The 19182-nt window shown below is 46.9% G+C and overlaps 5 protein-coding genes across 5 annotated transcripts; 3 read left to right on the top strand and 2 right to left on the bottom strand.

The window, feature by feature from the left end:
* Positions 1–1071: 1071 nt before the first annotated feature.
* TGAM01_v208954 (hypothetical protein) lies at positions 1072–2303 on the top strand (the record flags this gene model as incomplete). Its single annotated transcript, XM_024550448.1, has 3 exons — positions 1072–1424; positions 1490–2205; positions 2263–2303. 3 exons carry the CDS (start codon positions 1072–1074, stop codon positions 2301–2303), a joined length of 1110 nt encoding a protein of 369 aa, XP_024404829.1.
* A 1548-nt stretch (positions 2304–3851) lies between these two features.
* Positions 3852–5177, top strand: TGAM01_v208953 (hypothetical protein; the record flags this gene model as incomplete). Its single annotated transcript, XM_018806906.1, has 1 exon — positions 3852–5177. One exon carries the CDS (start codon positions 3852–3854, stop codon positions 5175–5177), a length of 1326 nt encoding a protein of 441 aa, XP_018659796.1.
* A 1938-nt stretch (positions 5178–7115) lies between these two features.
* Positions 7116–7368, bottom strand: TGAM01_v208952 (hypothetical protein; the record flags this gene model as incomplete). The annotated part of the gene is made up of 2 exons (XM_024550447.1): positions 7116–7192; positions 7257–7368. 2 exons carry the CDS (start codon positions 7366–7368, stop codon positions 7116–7118), a joined length of 189 nt encoding a protein of 62 aa, XP_024404828.1.
* A 1855-nt stretch (positions 7369–9223) lies between these two features.
* Positions 9224–11806, top strand: TGAM01_v208951 (hypothetical protein; the record flags this gene model as incomplete). The annotated part of the gene is made up of 1 exon (XM_018806908.1): positions 9224–11806. One exon carries the CDS (start codon positions 9224–9226, stop codon positions 11804–11806), a length of 2583 nt encoding a protein of 860 aa, XP_018659798.1.
* Positions 11807–11988: 182 nt separating this feature from the next.
* On the bottom strand, positions 11989–14931 carry TGAM01_v208950 (glycosyl hydrolase; the record flags this gene model as incomplete). The annotated part of the gene is made up of 8 exons (XM_018806909.1): positions 11989–12603; positions 12757–13088; positions 13145–13237; positions 13290–13565; positions 13626–14466; positions 14519–14559; positions 14646–14747; positions 14823–14931. 8 exons carry the CDS (start codon positions 14929–14931, stop codon positions 11989–11991), a joined length of 2409 nt encoding a protein of 802 aa, XP_018659799.1.
* Between the last annotated feature and the right edge of the window lie 4251 nt (positions 14932–19182).

Genomic DNA, 19182 nt, shown 5'->3' with positions numbered 1-19182 from the left:
CTAATTATTTAGTTTAGTTTTAGTTATTATAGTAACTAAACTAATAACTAAATAATTAGTTACTAAAATATTAGTAACTAAAAAATTAGTTTTAGTTTTAGTTATTAGTAACTAATTTACAACCCTGCCTACGTTGTTATAATGGCCAATTAAACCCAGATACACTACGGCGCAACGGTCTGCTCGTGCTAGAAAGATGCTGTGAAGACTACATTTAGTCTAGTCGGTGGCTGGCTTGACAACTGAGACATTTGTCTTACCTTTCAGCTCTTTGGAAAACAAGGCACTTTTCTTTCAGCGGTTTGGGTCAGGGGCATTATGGGTCTATGACGCCTGAGCCTTTCCTCCCTGCAGAAGCCTCTCGCGTGCTTGTTCGAAGCACTAGTACTTGGCTTAGTGAATTGCTTCTTAGGTCTCTTGATAGGATGAGGCATCCGCAAACTCCACAATATTATCTGTGTTGTGAAGTCATGGTATATGTACCTGTGAAATTATTACTCATACGATGGCGTGCTGCACATTGCTTTCTGGCACAATAAGCTTGCGCGAAAAGTGCCGAAGCTATTAGTGCTACCCGAGAGAGGCATTAGCGGATCTGTTTACTGTATCGAGGGAGTGGTTAGGATACATGGTTAGAGACTTGCCTGTCAGGGACTCCCATGACGTTAGTAATGTATAGAGAGTGCTTGCTATATGACCGTGGAATTTGATGGAGCTCCCGTTTGCAGCTATTTATAACCCTTATGAAGCTTATTCAACGGGGTAGAGACGTCCAACCCTTCATTTCTGTCTTCTTGGTCTACTACACAGCAACACTGGCTTACTAGCTAACCGAAACAAGCCTCCTCATATTGACAACAGAAGATATTACGTCTCTAGTAAGCTCTCCCAAGACTTGGCTTGTGGATGATACTAGTGGAATCAAAAAACCCCATTTCACAGTTTATCATCTGCCCTTTTGCTTATCACTGCACAACGTCCGATGTTACCAGTCACTTGAGAACTTGAACATATCATCTTATCTAACTACCGCTTCATCTTAGCTGTCAGTTCTATCCGCCACGGCAAATCATGGGATTAGACAGCGGATTAAGTGAGAGTCGAAACCACTATGGGCAAAGGGAGCACGAGAGGCCCGTAAAGTCCTCGGCCGATGAGATATTGCAGGAGCAAACATCAGATGAGACTCGAAGTTCCGACAATGATGAAATTCAGCAGCTCATCAGCCAAGGCTTGAGGTCTTCACCTCGATCTCTACCATCTCTTCTGTTATGGGACTCTGTCGGTCTTAATTTATACGAGAAAATCACGGAGTCTCCTGACTATTACCTCACTCGTGTCGAAGCAGATGTTATCCGCAATAACGTCGACGCAATAGTGCAGTCGATTGGAGCTAATGGGGTGATTTTGGAGTTAGGAAGTGGGTATGTTCTCTGAATGAGCGCTCCAATTGCATATTTATGCTGTTATTGACGCCATTAAATCCTAGGTCGCTATCAAAGACATCCATCATCCTTGGCGAGTTTGCCAAACGGGAGATACCCGTAACATACTTTGCGCTTGATCTTTGCGCATCGTCCTTGGCAAAAAGTCTCGAAGGGCTTCGTTCATACTTGGGCCACTCGCCTTATGTGACCTGCCATCCCCTATGCATGACTTATCAGGATGGCGTTTCTTGGGTGGCGAATCAGCAATTTCTTCGCGGGAAAAGAGTCACAGTATTGTGGCTGGGAAGCAGCTTAGCAAACGAGCCAGTGAATGAGTTCCAGGATCTTGTCAACGGCATCACGACTGCATATACCAGCAGCTCATCCACGTCGAATATCCAGTTTCTTATTGGAGTTGACGGCAACAAAGACGCCTCTACTGTTTCCCGCGCATACGATACGTCGGATGGGCTCTCCCGTCAATTTGCTCTCAATGGCATCAACAATGTTAATCGGGCTTTGGGCGCAGACGTTTTTGATGCAGACAAATGGACATTCAATGGTACTTGGGATCCCCAAGAAGAGGCTTTTCACACAAACATCAAATCTGTGGAAGACCAGGTTGTGTTCATCGGAGATCAGTCACTACAGATTTCGAAAGGAGAAAACATACGATTTATTCTCAGCCGCAAACTCAGCAGCAGCCAGTTCGAAAAATGGCTTACCGGCACAGCACTTCAAACAATGACGGTGTGGAAGCATTCCAAGTTCAATTACGGTAAGTCTATAATAAATAATCAGGCGAAGGCTATGGCTAACAATCATATGCTTGAAGGGCTCTACCAGCTAGCACCAGCGTCAAAGTCTATGCTATAATAGATGATAAACTCGTATAAGCTATGTATTGTGATCAAAATAGCAGCGCAAGAAATTCCATAGCCTACTTTTTACCATTTTTAGAAACACTCTACGTAGAGCCACCTGAGAGCTGATCAATTGATGGATATTTTTCTTGGACAGTTTATAATAAAACTATTTTATCGCGAGCACCCTTTTTGCTGAAAGCTGAAGTTTTGAGTTAGCTTGACCTGTCAACCTGGTGGTATGACGATACTACGCCATACTCCCCTGAGTTCTTCCTGAATTCAGCTAAAGACGTCCCAAGTGTCATCTGAGCAGCGTCTAACCTTTCGGGAGCCGCCCCGAAGCGGTGGTGGCGATTTGCCCCAGTAGATCGCCGACCACTCCAGTGAGCTGAATGTGGGACAAACGTGCGGCTGAGATCTTGATCCTTCCAGGGGAATCCCACCGACGAGTCAGGGACAGCGATTGAGTAAGATTGATGCGGGCTAGGGCCGCTAAAAGGCAAACAAACAGGGTGCGAGCCGATGCATCATCCATTGTAATCCTGCTCTCGCCCCTGTTCCCAGCTTCCGTACCCAACTCACAACACCAATCGATGCGCATAATCCAAGAATCGGAAGAGCACATCCGAGACATACCCTCTAACTGTCCAATCGAAGAGAGATCGTAGTGGAGTATATCTCGTACTTCTCTTCCAGTTACAGCAGTCGCAAGAAAACGATTTTAAGCTAGTTTCAGCCGCTCCAGTATTCTTGCTTATCTCGCTTCCGAATTCGTCTTTCAGCTAGAACTGTCTTTACCGCCCAGGCGTTAGCAGCATTATCATCCATTCGACCAAATTCCTGCCCTTTCTTTTATTAATTCATCCCAAAACAACACTGCTGAAACAGCAGCCAGGCGGTAGATACAGGTCATATAGCGGATGCAACTCTTTATGAGTGACTTGCTCATTCACTAGTAGTAAGGCGGCTGAGGATGCTGTGGACGCACGAGATACTCTTTTCCAGAAGAAAGGAGAAAGTGGGAAGAAAAAGTAAAGCAAGGGAAGCTGTACATAAAGTTAATGAACGTGATCTTCATAAACATTCTTAGTAGATCGCTATACATAGCGGGGGCATGGGGCCACTCCAGCGAGTATGCGACTCCTCAGAGCAGGAAATCGCAGCGCCTACCTCTGTAACTTCTGAGACAATGAGAAATCCACTAGTACAGCATGACGTATCATGAACTAACTTCATTGGCCTCTGAGGTAATCCTTTTGTTCAGTCTCCATATCCAAGGTGCAAATAGGAACTCTATATCAGCCAGAGCCACGCAAAGAAGGCTCAGAGGTGCTTGTATGCAAGGGGACTGAACTGACAAGTTTCAATTCTTGATTGGCGCAGTCGATTGGTAGAAAATCGACCTCTCGTTTTCTTTATTTTTCTTTTAGAAAGGGAATTCTTTCTATTATTTTACCATTGTCTGTCCCAGCCCACAGACATCAAACACAGTCAACTGGCTTTTTCGCTGAACCTCCCTTTTATCTTTGTTACTTTCGTCAGGAAGATTTGCGCTACCATGGATAACATCAAAACCGTCGTTAATGACACAAAACCCAGATATGTCGACTCTGCAGAAGTTCCGACAAGTCACCCATCGCATGGCGTTTCCATGAGCGAGCAAGCCATTGCCGCGATCATGAGCAATGGGTGGGCTGGCACAAAGGTGGAATCCGTAACACCGCTAGGAGCAGGGAAATCATTCAACAATAAAATTTACTTCCTCAAGATGCAGCATGCAGACAAAACGGCTGCCCTTGGAGAAGCAGACGCCGTCCTCAAAATTAATGGCACCTTATACGACGGCGACAAAGTGCAAAACGAAGTCGCTTGTTTGCGGCTACTGGAATTGTACTGTCCAAATCTCGCCTTTCCGCGAGTCCTTGCGTGGTCTGAAGCTGGAGCGGAAGCAACCTTTGTTTCTACCGATCATGCGGAGACGAAGTCTCTCGAGGCACTTGTTTCTCCGGACGCAGAAAGCAAAAACGATATTGGATGGATTCTTACGACTAAAGTATCGGGAAAGGTCGTTGATCTAGAGGAGCTAGATGCTGCAGCAATTACGGATCTCGCACTGCAGCTAGCTGATATTGTAGCAAGCTGGCGCCTCAACATCCCGGCCCAAAAGCACTGTGGAAGCCTCAAGATCCGTGAAGAGGCAAAACAGTCGACAAATGGCGCCGAAGAGGGAGTAACCCTTGATCGGCCATTTGGTCCGGGCATCTCTAAGATGGCTGTTCGAGGCAATGTCGTGGAAGAGATCAAGCTGTCATCTCCAATTGCGACTATGCAAGAATATTACAAGCTCAAGCTGGATAACAAGTTGAGACAGCTGGAATCATTGGACGCATTTGCACCCAACCGACACCTCTTAGGCCCTCTCAAGTTGCTCTGTGAGGAAAGATTGCCAAAGCTCAACTTTGATGGAATGTTCAAACAAAGCGCCATACCGACAGACACATTTCAATTTACCCACTATGACCTATTCCCTCGAAATATCTTAGTCACGGGCAGCCCACCACGCATCACAGGCATCGTGGACTGGGAGTTCTCTGGCTTCTTTCCACCTCTTGACGAGTTTTTGGATGACTGGCTGGACGGAGGTGATTGGCCCAAGGAGTTTTACATCGCGTACCTGAAGCGCCTGGAGGAAAACGGCGTGGCTACACCAGCCAAGAGCGTCAGAGGAGATGCGTGGCAAATGGCATGGTGGCTGGAAAAGATAATAGAGAACGCTGCGCCCTGGTGGGTACTAGGAGAGAATGATGAGAACCAGGCAAAGAAGATTTTGGAGAAGGCTGAGTTTGTGATTCAGAAAATGTTGGAAAATTTTGACAGCATTTAGTAGGGTAGAAGATTTGGTTTACTGTTTGGGAGCGAGAATATCACATGGTCATCTATAGGATTAAGTAGAAGACTCATATCCAAAACCAAGAAATTTAATAACTTACACGATGGCGATGCAAGCAAATCTCTAGTGGTAACGTGCTAATAGAGAGTATATGCGTTTTACCGCTTCTACATTTTATTAGAATAATAAATCCGTGCCTACCCTCAACGGATGACTCGTATATTCGAGTTGCTGAAGGCAGGTATCACAGGCCGCCGATTCACACAGAGCAGGATTACAGCGCCGTAGAACTTTAATTTGGTGTAATGTCGAAGTTTCTCAGGCAGCATCACTGTTGAAGCCGAGTGTGGTCGGGAAGATGCGACTGGGGCAGTTGCTACGGAGAATGTTTTTATTTTTCAGATTTGCTCAAACATGCCAGAGCTCACGAAATGAGCAGACAATGCCAAAATACCTGCGTGGATTCTTCTTCAATTTGACATTCATGACCGCAACTGATCGAAGTTAGCTTCTTCTACACAAGCAGTAACATAAATATCAGCATCTTTTCGTTCTTTACAATATGTCTTTGCAATCACGGATTTTGGACGCTTTGGGAGTTCCCGCACCCAGTCTCAAACATCTATATCACAGTCTGGATTGGTTAGAATTCTACGTGTGGCTCATATCCGTCTGTATCTTCTTCGCAAGATGCTTACACTACAAGTTCTTCAATTCCGCGAACTGTGGCAAAATGGGGTTCAAGCTCAAGAAATCGAAAGGGGTTTTTACTTTCAAAATAGGCTTGTTTCCAAGCCCATTGAAGTTGAAACTCGGGCTATCAGTGTTGATGATAACTTTCAAGATGTCATTTGGCTTCAAAAACTGGCAAAGCTGGCAAAGCTGGCGACATTGGCGAAACTGGCGAAGCTGGCGAAACTGGCGAAACTGGCAAATTTGGCAAATTCTGCGAACCTGGTGGAAGATACCGAAGTACAAAGTCAAGATTTCTGTTGGTTTCTTCAAATGGACATTGGCATATAAAGGTAAGGGATGGTGATCTAGAGTTGGATAATGTGCCTAACACGAATCACAGTTCAAAGGAGCGTAAGGCTTCCTGAAACTGATCATGATCATACGCCAGACCGATAAAGCAAACACCATTGGCATGCTGCCCATGAAGCCACATTGTGTGGTTGAGCAGGCTTCTGTGGTACGCGGATCGTCTTGGCGATGGGAAACAGACGAAGCGTGGCAGCGAGTTGAGGGATATTGAATAAGCGTGAATAATTATAACACAGAGCTTTTGAGATGAATACATGTTGCTTTGATCCAGCGTACAATAGATCTGAGACGATGTGACACTAGTGCTTATATCTCTATCTGCAACCCTATATGATTCCAAAAATAGCATCGAAGATTTGAACAAAACTGAGTGAGTTTCACGAACTCGTCGCTTCAATGACAAATTCAACATGAAGATGACTGTTTGTCTTTGTTTCCTAGGTCTTTATGCTCCTCCAAGTGAGAACATATTGCTAGAGCGTACAGATTGGGAATTTGCTTGTAACGGAGTAGGGAGCAGTCGGTAAGAGCTTACAGTGAATGCAGGTGGCTTACCTACCCCTGCACTATCTACAGACTACATCACCTAGAAACATGACATCAGTGTCAATGTAGGCAAGTGTTGATGACAACCTTTTGTCTTTATTACGCTGACGCACGATGGCGGCGTTGGAGGAGCGTAGACTATAAACTAGAATTAAAAATACATACACCAGGGAAAAAACTATGCGAATCTATTCCTGTACATGCAACGTAAACTCGATCAATAGGTGTATTTCGGTATTTTTTTGTACGAAATGCTTCTTTAGGTATGTTGTGTACAAAGCTCAATACGAGACATTGCCAGCTTCGCCATCTTTTGTGGAGGCGTAGAGAGGACTACGAAGGCTAATGCACAATCCGTGGAAGTAGCAGGGAAAATCTGGAATAGTTCAATTGTGCAAGCTGCAATATCACTTTCTTTGCTAAGCTTTATCATCAGCTGCTGGACCAGGACAACTGTCTTATTACAGCATGTAATAGCCGTACTAACTGAGTTCATGTTATGCATGTAGGTAGTAACAAATGTGCACTGGTCTAAAGCGCAGTTCGCTTCGTTCATCTGATAGCCTAAAGAAACCTTTCTGCCGCAGCCTCTCATAGTTGTTAGTAACTCTTGGTTTGTTTTCTTGGTTTCGGTCATTGTCCGCAAGCTCGGTACCGATACGCTCTATTATGTATTTTTGGAAGACAGCTTCAGCTTACCGCCTAAGCTTCGCCTCTTTTTGGTGTAAACATCATAGCGTTAGCTGACTGACCTACACTGTAAAAAGCAAGCTGCAGGCCATTGTGATCGATGCGGGTGGAGAGAAGCGGGGAGCGGGATGGGGTCGTGGCTGCTGGCACGATGCTGCTAGTGAGCAAAAGGTGGCTTAGAATATGGGATCTATTTCTATGGAAGAAGTTTTTGCGCTCGGGCATCAATTATGTGATCCGTCGATATCGAAAAGAGATACTAGCCTAAGATCGAAGAGCAGACCAGACCAGAGGCCATCAGGTTTAACGCTTGGGCTGCTGTCAAAATGGCACATTGCGGATCTCGGTTCCTCTTACATGCGCCTCTTGCTGGTTGGTATACTGATCACATACATGTAGTCTATTGTAAGACGAGCTGAGACGAGCTAATAGCGAGGCTGAGAAACCAAGTCAGGCAATAGCCTAGCATACTTGTAAGCGCCGAAGATTTGTGGAAGGCAAACACCACTTCTGGAATGTTGGTCGAAGCTATTGTTGGCGATCAGAGGACGAGCCGCCCACAACATCGAATTGTACTGTAGGTGCGGATGAGCACGCGTTTGACAGCGCTTTAGCAGCCACTATGCGAGATCCTAGACCGTTTCAACGTCCTGTTAGCCGCCCAGCCACTGCCTAGCAGATGGTGCTACCGGCTTGGAGCTTTTATGCTGCCTGAATCTTCTAGTCGCGTGCCGCCAGAATTGGCTGCCGGCGCCAACTCTCAGAAACCATGATTGGATTGATGGAGTTGCGCTAGGATGGGGCGTTTGTTTGTGCCTGTGCCGAAGCCCGAAAACTAGTTTCTCAATGCCTCTTTACAAGAGTCAAAGAGCTAAGCTTTGCATTGATGCATGAGGTATCCATTGCGACGAGAATCATGTGCAATCTCAGCAGCTTGTCTCCTTTCTCCACCCAAATCTTGCTGGGAAATGCGCCTGGGCCAGGGTGGCCATCGTCAGCCCTGCGCCTCAATGCCTATGGGATCAATTATTTATCTCGCTGGGCGGCACAGCAAGATTGCAAGTTATTAATAGAGTAAATGAAGCAAACTCCACATTGCATGCGAAGGGGGCGAATTGTGAGTTTTTTCCCTTCTTTCACTCCAGTTGCGTTTGTTAGTGGCACAGTGCTAAAGGATGCGTAACACTTGTGGGTGGATTGTTGGTCTATGATGTGGCCAGGGAGTAGAGAAAGATGGATACATGGATGTATACAGTTGCGTATACGACTTCTTTTTTTCGCGAGTTTATATCTTTGACTGCTCCCCATTCACGTTGATATATACACTCTTTCTCGCTTGCATTAATAGTATAATCTCTCCATCCCCGTCGCCCAGCTCCTACAGCTCCTACTACATGGAACAGGATCTTAAAATACCAACTGATTCATTAAAAGCCGCCACCACTTTGGACGGAGTGAAACCCCCTCGCTAGACTCACGGACCCTTTTGTCCCCTGTTTGTGCTGCTTGAAGCTATTTCAACACATTCGCTCCTTTCCAATCCTCCAAAACTCTAGCCGCTAGGAGCCAGGCATTTCAGCCATAACAAGCCAGCATTATAACATAAAACACACCTGTGCCCCTCTGCCCCTTTTGACGCAGCCCCAAAGCACCGCAGAGGAGAGCTCGACGATAACTACGAACGACACTGCTTCTTGCAGAGCCCAACAGCACAGTGCCTCGTATCAGATCCGACAGATTCGATCCCTGGAAAATGCACAATGGCTGATCATCTGGACCCCAGAGACGCATCTCCCGGCGCTTCTGAGACGGGGCGTCGCCGGTCCAAGAACCCCCTGCGCAACATGATCCAGCATCTCACCGTCGACTCGTCTCCGGGTGGCAGCGAGACCGGGTCGCGGCGCTCATCACTGATCCGCCGGCTAAGCGGACAGAAGAGCCGATCGCCGTCGGCGCACTCAGATGCCGCCTCGGGCTCACGGCCAAACTCGAGGCCCCCTTCGGCCATGGGCGTGAATCGCGACCCGGCGCTGTGCGAGGCTTGCGCGCGGATAGCCGCTGAAATCGAAGAGACTCTGGATGAGGTGGACGCAACTTTCACCAAGCCAGCTAACGGCGGGGCTTCAGACTTTGAGACACGGGAGCACTTTGTATCACGGCTGAAGCTTCTGGAGGAGAACCGCTGGTCGGCAACTTGTCCGATGTGTAAGCTGTTCTGGGAGGTTCATGTTCCCAGTAAAGAGCCCGGAGAGTACAACTTGGTGGCCTTGTCAACGCGAGATACGAGCTACTTCATCGACTCAGCCAAGATGCAGGATCACCCGGCCAAAGGACGAGCCAAGGGGCTCAGTCCAGCTTTCTTCTCGGTCATCTCCAAGACAAAGGCTCACAATGGACAGGATCCTGACGTAGATTCTGAATGGTTCCGCGAATCGGCCATGCTGCTTCGAACAAGGCCTGAGATGTTGGTAGACACTGCGAGGGGAAGAAGCGGTGGAGGAAGAAAATTAACCGCTCCATCTCAAACATCCTCACCACAACCATCACCAACATTTAATTTACCCGATGATGCTTTCTGGCCGCAGAGAGGGGTCTGGGGACGAGAAATCGGGAAGAATGCCGATCTAAGCCTTGTGCGAGAGTGGCTTCACTTTTGCGACAATCACCACCAAGGACGATGTTCGCGGAGATCGGTTCAAGCTGAGATCAAGGGATTCAGACTCATCGATTGCGGCCAATCTCCTCCACGGGTGGTCGAAGCATCCCTGCGAGAAGACTTTGTAGCGCTGAGTTACGTATGGGGCGATGCGAAAGAGGATGGAACTTTCCCGCGTGTTGTTAAAGATGCTGCTACAGTAGCGCTTGAACTCGGCTTCAGATATCTCTGGGTAGATCGCTTCTGCATAGACAGCACAAATGTGGAAGAGAGGAGGGGGCATCTCCATCGAATGGATGAGATTTACAGAGGAGCTGCATTCACAATAATCGCCGCTGCTGGCGACAATGCCATGCACGGGCTGCCGGGAGTTGGATCAACAACGCGACCAACTCAACCAAAATACAAATTTACTACATCTAACGTGACTCTCGTTTCAAGTCTCCAGGACCCACGCCTTCTCGTTGAGGGCTCAAAATGGTACACTCGAGGATGGACATATCAAGAAGGACTTCTCTCCCGGCGACGACTGGTTTTCACAGAGCAGCAAATGTACTGGGAGTGCGAGGGTTTGGCGTGCCCTGAGACTTTGGACCTACCGCTTGAGTTTTACCACGATCCGACAGAGAAGCGTATGTGCGATTTCGTGCGTCCCGGCCTATTTAACGGGGTATCATACATGGACGGCAGCTGGGAGCGGTGGAAGAAGCTACCTCAGAAGCTGGGAGAGGCGAGCACGCTGAGTCTGTTCCGTGAAGTAGACCAGCATATTACGAAATACACAAATAGGAATCTGAGCCGGGACGAAGATTCGTTGGATGCGTGCTTGGGTCTTTGGCGAGAACTGGAGAACACGCTTGGAAGGGGAAAACTGAGCGATCTGGTGGGTATCCCAATATGGGCACCGACAGAGCCATCGGAAGAAAATAATGGCATGCCGAGGACAAGACATCTATTCGCATTGTCAATGTGCTTCTGGCATCATAAAGTCGGCACACAGCCGCAACGAAGGAATCATTTGCCGAGTTGGTCGTGGGCAGGATGGTCTGGCCCAGTTGAGCTCTTTTCATCCGTAACAATCGCCGCCGATCCTGAGACGAGAGTGAAAAGTCGAAAGATATTCACTCATCACTATGTGACGGCAACACAGCTGACGAGAAACGAGCCATCGTCTGTCCAGTGGACATACTCGCCAGAGATGACGGTGCTTGGGCCAGACGGTTCTGTGGTGTACGATTTCGCAGAGCAGCTTAGTTCGCCCCCACGATTCCGTCCAGCAAGATATGCCCTCCGCGTGAAAGATCCATTAGTATTGGACCGCGTAAAGGCAAAAACTCATTCCGAAGGCTGGCAGTTCAGTGGCCTCAGCGTTGACGTGCGGATGAGTCGAGGCAGCGGGACAGAAACCGCCTGTCAGGGAGGCGAAAACAGCATTGGCAGCATCAAGGAGTACATAACGCGGCATGGAAAGGGAGAGCAGATGAGCGTGCTGTGGTTTGTGGAAGAGGCCACGGTGATGCTGCTGGTTGTGGAGAGGACGGGAAGAGGGTCATGGGAGCGCGTGGGGAGGATGAGAATGGCCTTTCCAGAAGATGCAAAGGATGTTTTGAGGAGCTCTGGGAGGCTGGACGGCTTATTGGGAAGATTACCGTTGAGAAAGCTGGGGGAGGACATCATCATCGAGTAACGAGTGGTGGGTGCTTAATGCTTATATACAATTATACCAATGATACTCTACTCCAGCAGGAGGCTACAATATCGACATCAAATCACTTATTTTTCGCAGCAGCCAAAAGGAAAGAGGCCAATAAGATCTTGAAATCTTTGTGAATCATTTGCTTAGCCTTTTACGCTATTCCACTCGTAAATCTAAATGTCTAGATCTAAACTAGGTGGCAGACTAGACGAGCTTGTGCCCCAGCTGCTCTCATTCTTCCCCAGCGTCAACTCCAACACGCCTCCATTCGCAAAGAAGTCATGCGTAATCCAGCTCTTCGTATACGGCTTTCCGTTAAGCTTCGCGCTTTGGATGTAAATGTTCTCATACCCTCCATCAAAGTTGATGTTCTTCACCGTCGCCGTCTTGCCCGTCAGGCCGTTTTTGATGCTCACCTCTGGGAAATATGGGGGCAAGATAAGATAGACATTTTGTCCGCCCATTGGCCACATACCCATCATGGCAAGAGTGCTGAAAGCGCCCATGGCGCCGGAGTCGTCGTTGCCAGGGATGCCGTCTACGTTGGCGTTGAATAGCGAAGGGATGTAGTAGTGGCTGAAATACGAGGACAAGCCAGGACGACCAGCATAGTGGAAGAGAAAGACTAAAAGGAAAGCTTGCTCGTCACCAAAGTAAAGTAAATTTGGAGTCGTGTGGAGGAATTGAAGGCGCTTGGTAAATGTGTCTGGGCCGCCAAGGGTGGTGATAAGATCGCTCATGTCGTGAGGAGCAAAGAATGTGTAGAGCCAGCTGCTGCTCTCATAAGTCTAGAATTAAAGAAATGAATTAGTAATTAAGAAGACGTAGCCAAAATTTCAAGTCACTATGCGGGATCGTCATTGTGGGCGTGTTTGTCTGGGGTAAGTGGGTCGGGGCTGCGATACAACTCCAGAGTTGAGGAGATGCAAAAGAATTCTCACCTCGTGGCCGGTAGGAACCAAATAACAAGCATCCGGCTGAAACATCGGTGAACATAGCATAGCGTCTTGATATCCAAACGTGCCGTTCAAATATCTCGGCTGCAGAAAGCCGTAGAAGCCACTGTCGACATAGCCGGTCGAGCCATCAGATTGGTTGACGTAGATATATGAGTTTTGGTTCGGGTTCCACATATTCTTCCAGTTTTTAGATCTCTTAAGATATTTCTCTGAATCAGCTGTCTTATGGAGAGACTGGGCAATTTCGGCAATGCAAAAGTCGTTGTAAGCATATTCGACGGTTCTCGAGATGGATCGTGAGAAGGTACCAACTCCTACTCCTGGGTAAGTATCCGCTGCTACAATGTCCAATGGACGGAATTCAGCTTACCATTGGGATCAAAAACATCAGTGGGAATATATCCAAGCGTCTTCCAGCTGGTCAGACCGCCACGTCCCTCAATTCCCCAGTTCACAGGCTCGTCTTCTTGTAGGTCAGTATGAAGTCCTGTTTCAAGACATGAAAAGGTACGTACCTTCGGCGTCCGAGATCAACGCCTCGTATCCAGTCTGCCAGTCGATACCTTGATGAAGTCCTTTCAAATACGCATCGACTAAAACCACATCGGCGTTACTACCTCCTTGTGTCCAGCCTTTACAGAAAGTCATGCGACAGTCGGGCAGCTTTCCCTCGTGACGGTAAATGTCAATGAGTCCGCGAATCATTTGTGTTTGGCTGTATGGGTCGACAAGCGTAATTAACGGGTGAATGCTGCGGAATGAATCCCAGATGCAGTAAAAAGAGTCATAATCTGCCACGATTAGCATCGCAGAGCTTCATTCACTGTAGCGAGGATTTATATGAGACTTACAAGGCTCACTGCTCTCCCACAGTGGATTCTCTCCAGTATAATCCTGAGGAGATATCATTGATCGATAAAGCCCCGAATAAAAAGTCGTCAGAATGTCGGTGTCTACCCCTGTGTTATCAACTTGCACGACTCCCAGCTTCTTTCGCCACGCGTCCTCTGCCGTATCCAGAGTCCCTTGAAAGTCAAAGCTGGGAATCTCAGACTGGGCATTGCCGCATGCCTGATTCACACTGATGAATGACAAACCCACTCTGGCCAGTATCTGGTTGTTGCTGGGTTTGTTAAACTGCACAAAAGCACCTCCGGGCACAGGTGGTCCTGTGACCGTTGCGGTCTCTGTATTGAGTTGCTTGAAGTTTGTCCCGGCTCTGTTATTCTGAAAAATGCCGGTGTCCTTGATGCTGGCTCCCTTGAAATCAGCGCAGAAATACAGATTATATGTGCCAACGCCAAATGACGGGTTAAATGTGCCAGATCCAGTAATGCGCCCACTGCCGGGGTCAACTTTCACGCTTCCCTTGCTTCTGGAATCTGACAGATCTGTCAGATCGGCCAAAATCACTGGCTCATATGGGATAGCGTTTGCGCCCGTCGCATCGCCTCCCTTCATTGGCACAGGCTCGTCAGGGAACGTAAATCGATATAGCGCTGTTTTGTTCGCTACTGTCATCTCGGCTTTGATGGAAGTATTGAGAGTAACTGAAAAGAACCCTGGATGGGCCTCCACGGAACTGTTGATAGGCATCGATTGGCGGTCATTTTTGGTCCAATAGCAGTTATCAAGAATGCCACCAGAACAGCCACTTTGTGCAAACAGAGGAAAGTTTCCAAGAGAAGCACCCTTTAGAGACAATTAGCTAGGAGACTTTTATTCTCAACGACAAAGCACTTACACCACCCGTTCCACTGTCGTGCATATGAGAGAATCCAGTAACTAAAGCATCATCGTCAGACAAAAGTTATAATTTCCCACGCCTTTAATTCTTAAGATCTATTTCTCAGTCTCGTAGTCAAACTTACTGGGGCCACCATCTGAAGCATAACCGCCGGCATTATCGTTGACTGAATCGGCCACGGCCTTGGCCATGCCGAATGGAAGAGTTGCGCCCGCAAAAACATGTCCTGGAGCATTGTCAACTCTCAATCTGGTCTTAGTTGTTTCATTTAAAACTTATATAAGGCTTGGCATGTACTCACCTCCATTGGTTGTTCCAATTAACGGGTCTACATAGTCAAAGACATCGTATGTGGCTTGGGCAATAGACCCATAAGTGAGTGCCGTAACCAAGGCCCGAGAGAAGCCCATCGTGATGAACCCTCAGTGTTACCGAGTAACAAATTGAGATGATAGAAAGAGTCACGATTGTCACCTTTCACACATGATTTTACTCAGCATTATAGCTATATTTATACTGAAAGCCATGGAGCTATAGGCCCGTCGGTTATCACTCTTAATATGCCATGATCAAAAGGGAAGTTCAGACGCTGCATCTTCAATCCTGAGAGCTGGTCCGAATTTTACTCCATGGACAAGCCGAATGTTTACCCTCATCATGAGAACACAATATGGAGAACCCTTGGTATCGGCCGAGGTGCGGCAATGAGGTTCTTCCATATTCGCAGCATGATTAACCGCAAGCTGCTATGACCCATAATGCGGGCGTCGCCAAGTATATTAATTTCACAGGCGCATCGAAGACCACCAATGATACGCTTCCAAATGCCAGTTTGCACCTTGACTATAGACTTTCCTTTTGCAGCGCAAGGGCAAATTTCCCGTCGGGCATATTTGCAACTCCATGTGTGAAGATATGCGTTGATCTCGCCTGAATAAAGAGATCAGGCGCATTTGGATACCCGCATGTTCCAGGCACTAGCCAGGCCAACGATCTAACTGCATTATTTCGGCAAAATCGCCTCCACCAATACATAGTAATAACAGAAAAGAATAGGTAAATTTCTCACGTGCAATTGGGATCATATGAGGAGCAATTGCCCAGATATCTACGCTAAGTGACTTGATGTTGCATTATAAATGGATAAGGCTTCGGCAATGGCTACAACGAATCGTCCGTTACCCCAGCATTTGATTGATTCCGATTATCCCCCGCATTCCCGACTTGGATAAAGATTGAGCAAGTGCCGTTATAGGTATGAGCGACCCGTCGGAAGCAGCATCATAGGATGAAAGCCAAGATCTCAGGTGTCTATACAGAATAGTGCTGCCAGTTCGCAGTCAATCTCGGACATAAAATCGGTACGTCTGTGGACAACTGTAAATAAGAAGCGCTGTGTCTGACTCGGCAAAACGAGTAGTAAAAATGAAGTCCGAAGCCCGAAAACTTTTGCAGAACCTGTCAAATATCCGATGTGAAGCTCTAGGAGAGATTGCTCTGTCGGTAAGACAAAAGTAAAATGCGTCAATTCTCTATTCAATTGGGCTAAGCTAGTTAAGTACTGAGGCATTAATAGTTCGTAGACCATATTGTAAAAGAACATCCTTGTCGCAATAGTACTTATACGATCCAAGTTCCATGCCTTTTGAACTATAAACAGTTGAAATCCGGGGCTTTCGCAACAGCTTCAAAACGGCTTACTGTAATTGATGTAATTTATAACAGCAGCCTTAGAAAATCAGCAGAATATGGCATCTACAAAGTTGTCGATGTTATCAATAGGCTTTTGCAATAGAGAGCGAAATTCCGCCGAGATCCGTGATCTCTGATGATGAGAGTGATCCAGATCGTGGCGAGCAAAGTTGAGCATCAACCTGTTTGCTCTATAAGCCTAAAGATGGAAGGAGCTTCCAACAGCTACTTGCCCGCTTGGCGCTAAGCGGTATAGTTTATATACTACAAAAGTGTTGACATTAGCATCAAAAACCAGTCGCCCGCTTGGATCAATACCGAGACTCGCAGAAGATCCATTGCGCTCCATTTATAAGTTTGAAAAGTGGAAGGGGCTTTCAACAATCCTACCTGCCCGCTTGGCTAAGCGGTATAGCGTGTCACTAGTACTTCTGTGATATGACAAGGTGATCAGTTCGACTCTGATAGTGGGCATCATTTTTTGCGATTCTCGGCTTCTTTTCATTCAGCCCCGAGGTCTTTTTTGTCTTTCTATCTCTTTAAGAGATCTACGAAAACGTCCGTCATGCGAGCTCTCTACTGTTCAATAAGTCGTTCCATAGCGCTGTCATATCCCATTTCTGACGTGCCGTGCCATCCACTTGGCTTGTATCTAGCGTAGCAACATCTACATGCGAAACGATTATTTCTCATGAAATTACAATTTACAAAGAAGAAAAAAGCCAGCAGCAGAATGATTGCATCGAACAGATATTCAAAAACAAATGTTTTTATTCATTTTCTTGCTTTCTTATGCTATATCGTCCATGGCGGAAGCTATATGTCCCGATGCCTCACTCATAGTGTCTTGTCAATCATCCAAGTCCACAAGCCGCTCTTAGGATGCAATGTCATTCTAGTGACTGGATAACATGTCGAACATTTAGTGCTGTGAACCATCGTGTGTTAGACCTTTGTTTGGTGTATTCATCCAACTTGAACTGATCAAGCTTACCTTGCAGCAAGAGCAGTCGCTGCAGGTGGTGGAGCAGTTGCAGGTGTTGCAGGAGCTATGAGAAGATGTTAATATGACCACAAAGACTGACTTTTCATTCATAGAATATATTGAAATGTTTCGCACTTAGCGATCAAATGAAAAAGACATCCAGAATGCGAATCGATAGATGGTGAAAGGTTACTGAGAGTCAAGTCGGGATGAACTCACCAGGGAGACATTTTGAAGTTGAGACTGAAAGTCGTTTAGAAAGTCGTAAAGATAGCTGTTTGTTGAGTGGTTCTGATCTTGGAGTTGGCTGTAGTGATGGCAAGAAATTGAAAAAGCAAGCGAAAGCTGCTGCTTTTATAGACAGATCGAAGCTGTGTTTTCTGACATTTCAACCTGTCACCTGTACTCTCTCCACTCACAACTCCCCACGTACTAAATCCTGCACTCTTCGCTAGTTTCATCCTCAAAGCTCACATGTAGGAGCTTTAGCCAGCGAGCTAGTGCAAGCTATCAGGGGATGGCCAACTGTCGACGTGAAAATCTTCACATGCATTCGTCAATGCCCATGCGTGGCCATAGAACTTGAAATGTCATTTATCATCCGCTCTGGTCATAAGACGCCTTCATTGGCCGAGGGACAGGTAATGGCAACCCGAGCTCAACAGCTAGAGCCAACAAGCTGGGCATCAAGAGTGTTTTGCTCGGGTGGCAACTGCAGGGGCATTCAGGTTCGTAACGGCTGGAATGGATTGATGATTGTAATGGTGTGAGACATGCATGCCAAGACATGCAGACATACGGTTATTTTGAAGATAGTTGTGTAGCCACGCATACTTGTCAAGGGCAATTCTACTATATAAGCACTTCATTAACCTTCTAGTTTAAATACATTTCCATGAATCAAGATTTTTAGATCACATACGACGGATATAAAGTTTTACACGAAGTAGCTGATCGACAACAACGAAAAGAGCTGAGGACGTGCATTTTGGCAAAAACTGGTATACTTTTATGAAATTATTCGAATCAGAACAGTCAACTGGATATGCGCTGATGAGGCAAATACGCAGAGCTAGAGCTGGAGCTTTGGCCTCATAGCAGTCGTAGGGTGATCACGGGAGCCATTTCCTTCCTCCCTTGGAAGGCAACACTGCTGGACCAACAGATTATTGAAGGTTTTCACCAAAGTCGACAAAGTGTCCTCTTATCTAAGGACGAAAGATAAGAAAGTTGGCCGACATGACTATTGACGATAGGGGTGTATTGGCCACGTCATGAGAGGTCTCGAACGAGGCCATTGATTGGTTTTTGGGGGGCGCCTGCACGAGAATCGAGCCGTTGATAAACGGTGACAAAGCGGCTGTGCAGCTCTGGCTTGACGTAACACAGCATTACTAGCATCGGAAGCGGAAATGAGGAACTGGTGAGGTGTGAACAGTGCGGCTTCGACGGCAGCCCCCACGGGTCGGCCAACAAGAATATTGGGGGGCAATCACTATTGGTGATAGCATGGCATGAATCCCGAAGCTGAAAAGGGGCAGACAAACAAATAGACCTAGCCTAGATCATCCCGTGAAAACTATCACGCGGCCCTGAGTAGCTTCATGATTCTACTAGTGGCTTACCCGATCCCTTGTGAGCCGAAAGTAGGGAGACATGGAGCTAATAGGACAATGATCGTTTCAGCAGCATGTGATTATATCAAAATGAAGCAATACTCTCCGTTAGGATCATGTATGCATCCATGAGATGTCGGGAAGAGACGGAAGTCAGAGTGGGAGCACAAATGTGCTGCGAATCAGAAGCTGGATTGGCATGATTATTACTTGACAAGATTACAAACCCCCACCCAAGTGGCCACAAATAACCCCTTGGTATCTGTTTTTGTTGGGATATCTGTAGTAGACAGAGCACAGCATGTTTCCTCAGCTGAATGATCAACAGTGGACATAGGAAAAGAGAATCTCGCGAGAGAAAGGCCAAG

This window comes from Trichoderma gamsii (assembly GCF_001481775.2).
Source record: "Trichoderma gamsii strain T6085 chromosome Unknown Scaffold_40.2, whole genome shotgun sequence".
In the NCBI taxonomy this organism is placed as follows: domain Eukaryota; kingdom Fungi; phylum Ascomycota; class Sordariomycetes; order Hypocreales; family Hypocreaceae; genus Trichoderma; species Trichoderma gamsii.
The sequence above is the reverse complement of the archived record's forward strand: the minus strand, read 5'-3'. Positions and strand labels throughout refer to the sequence as shown.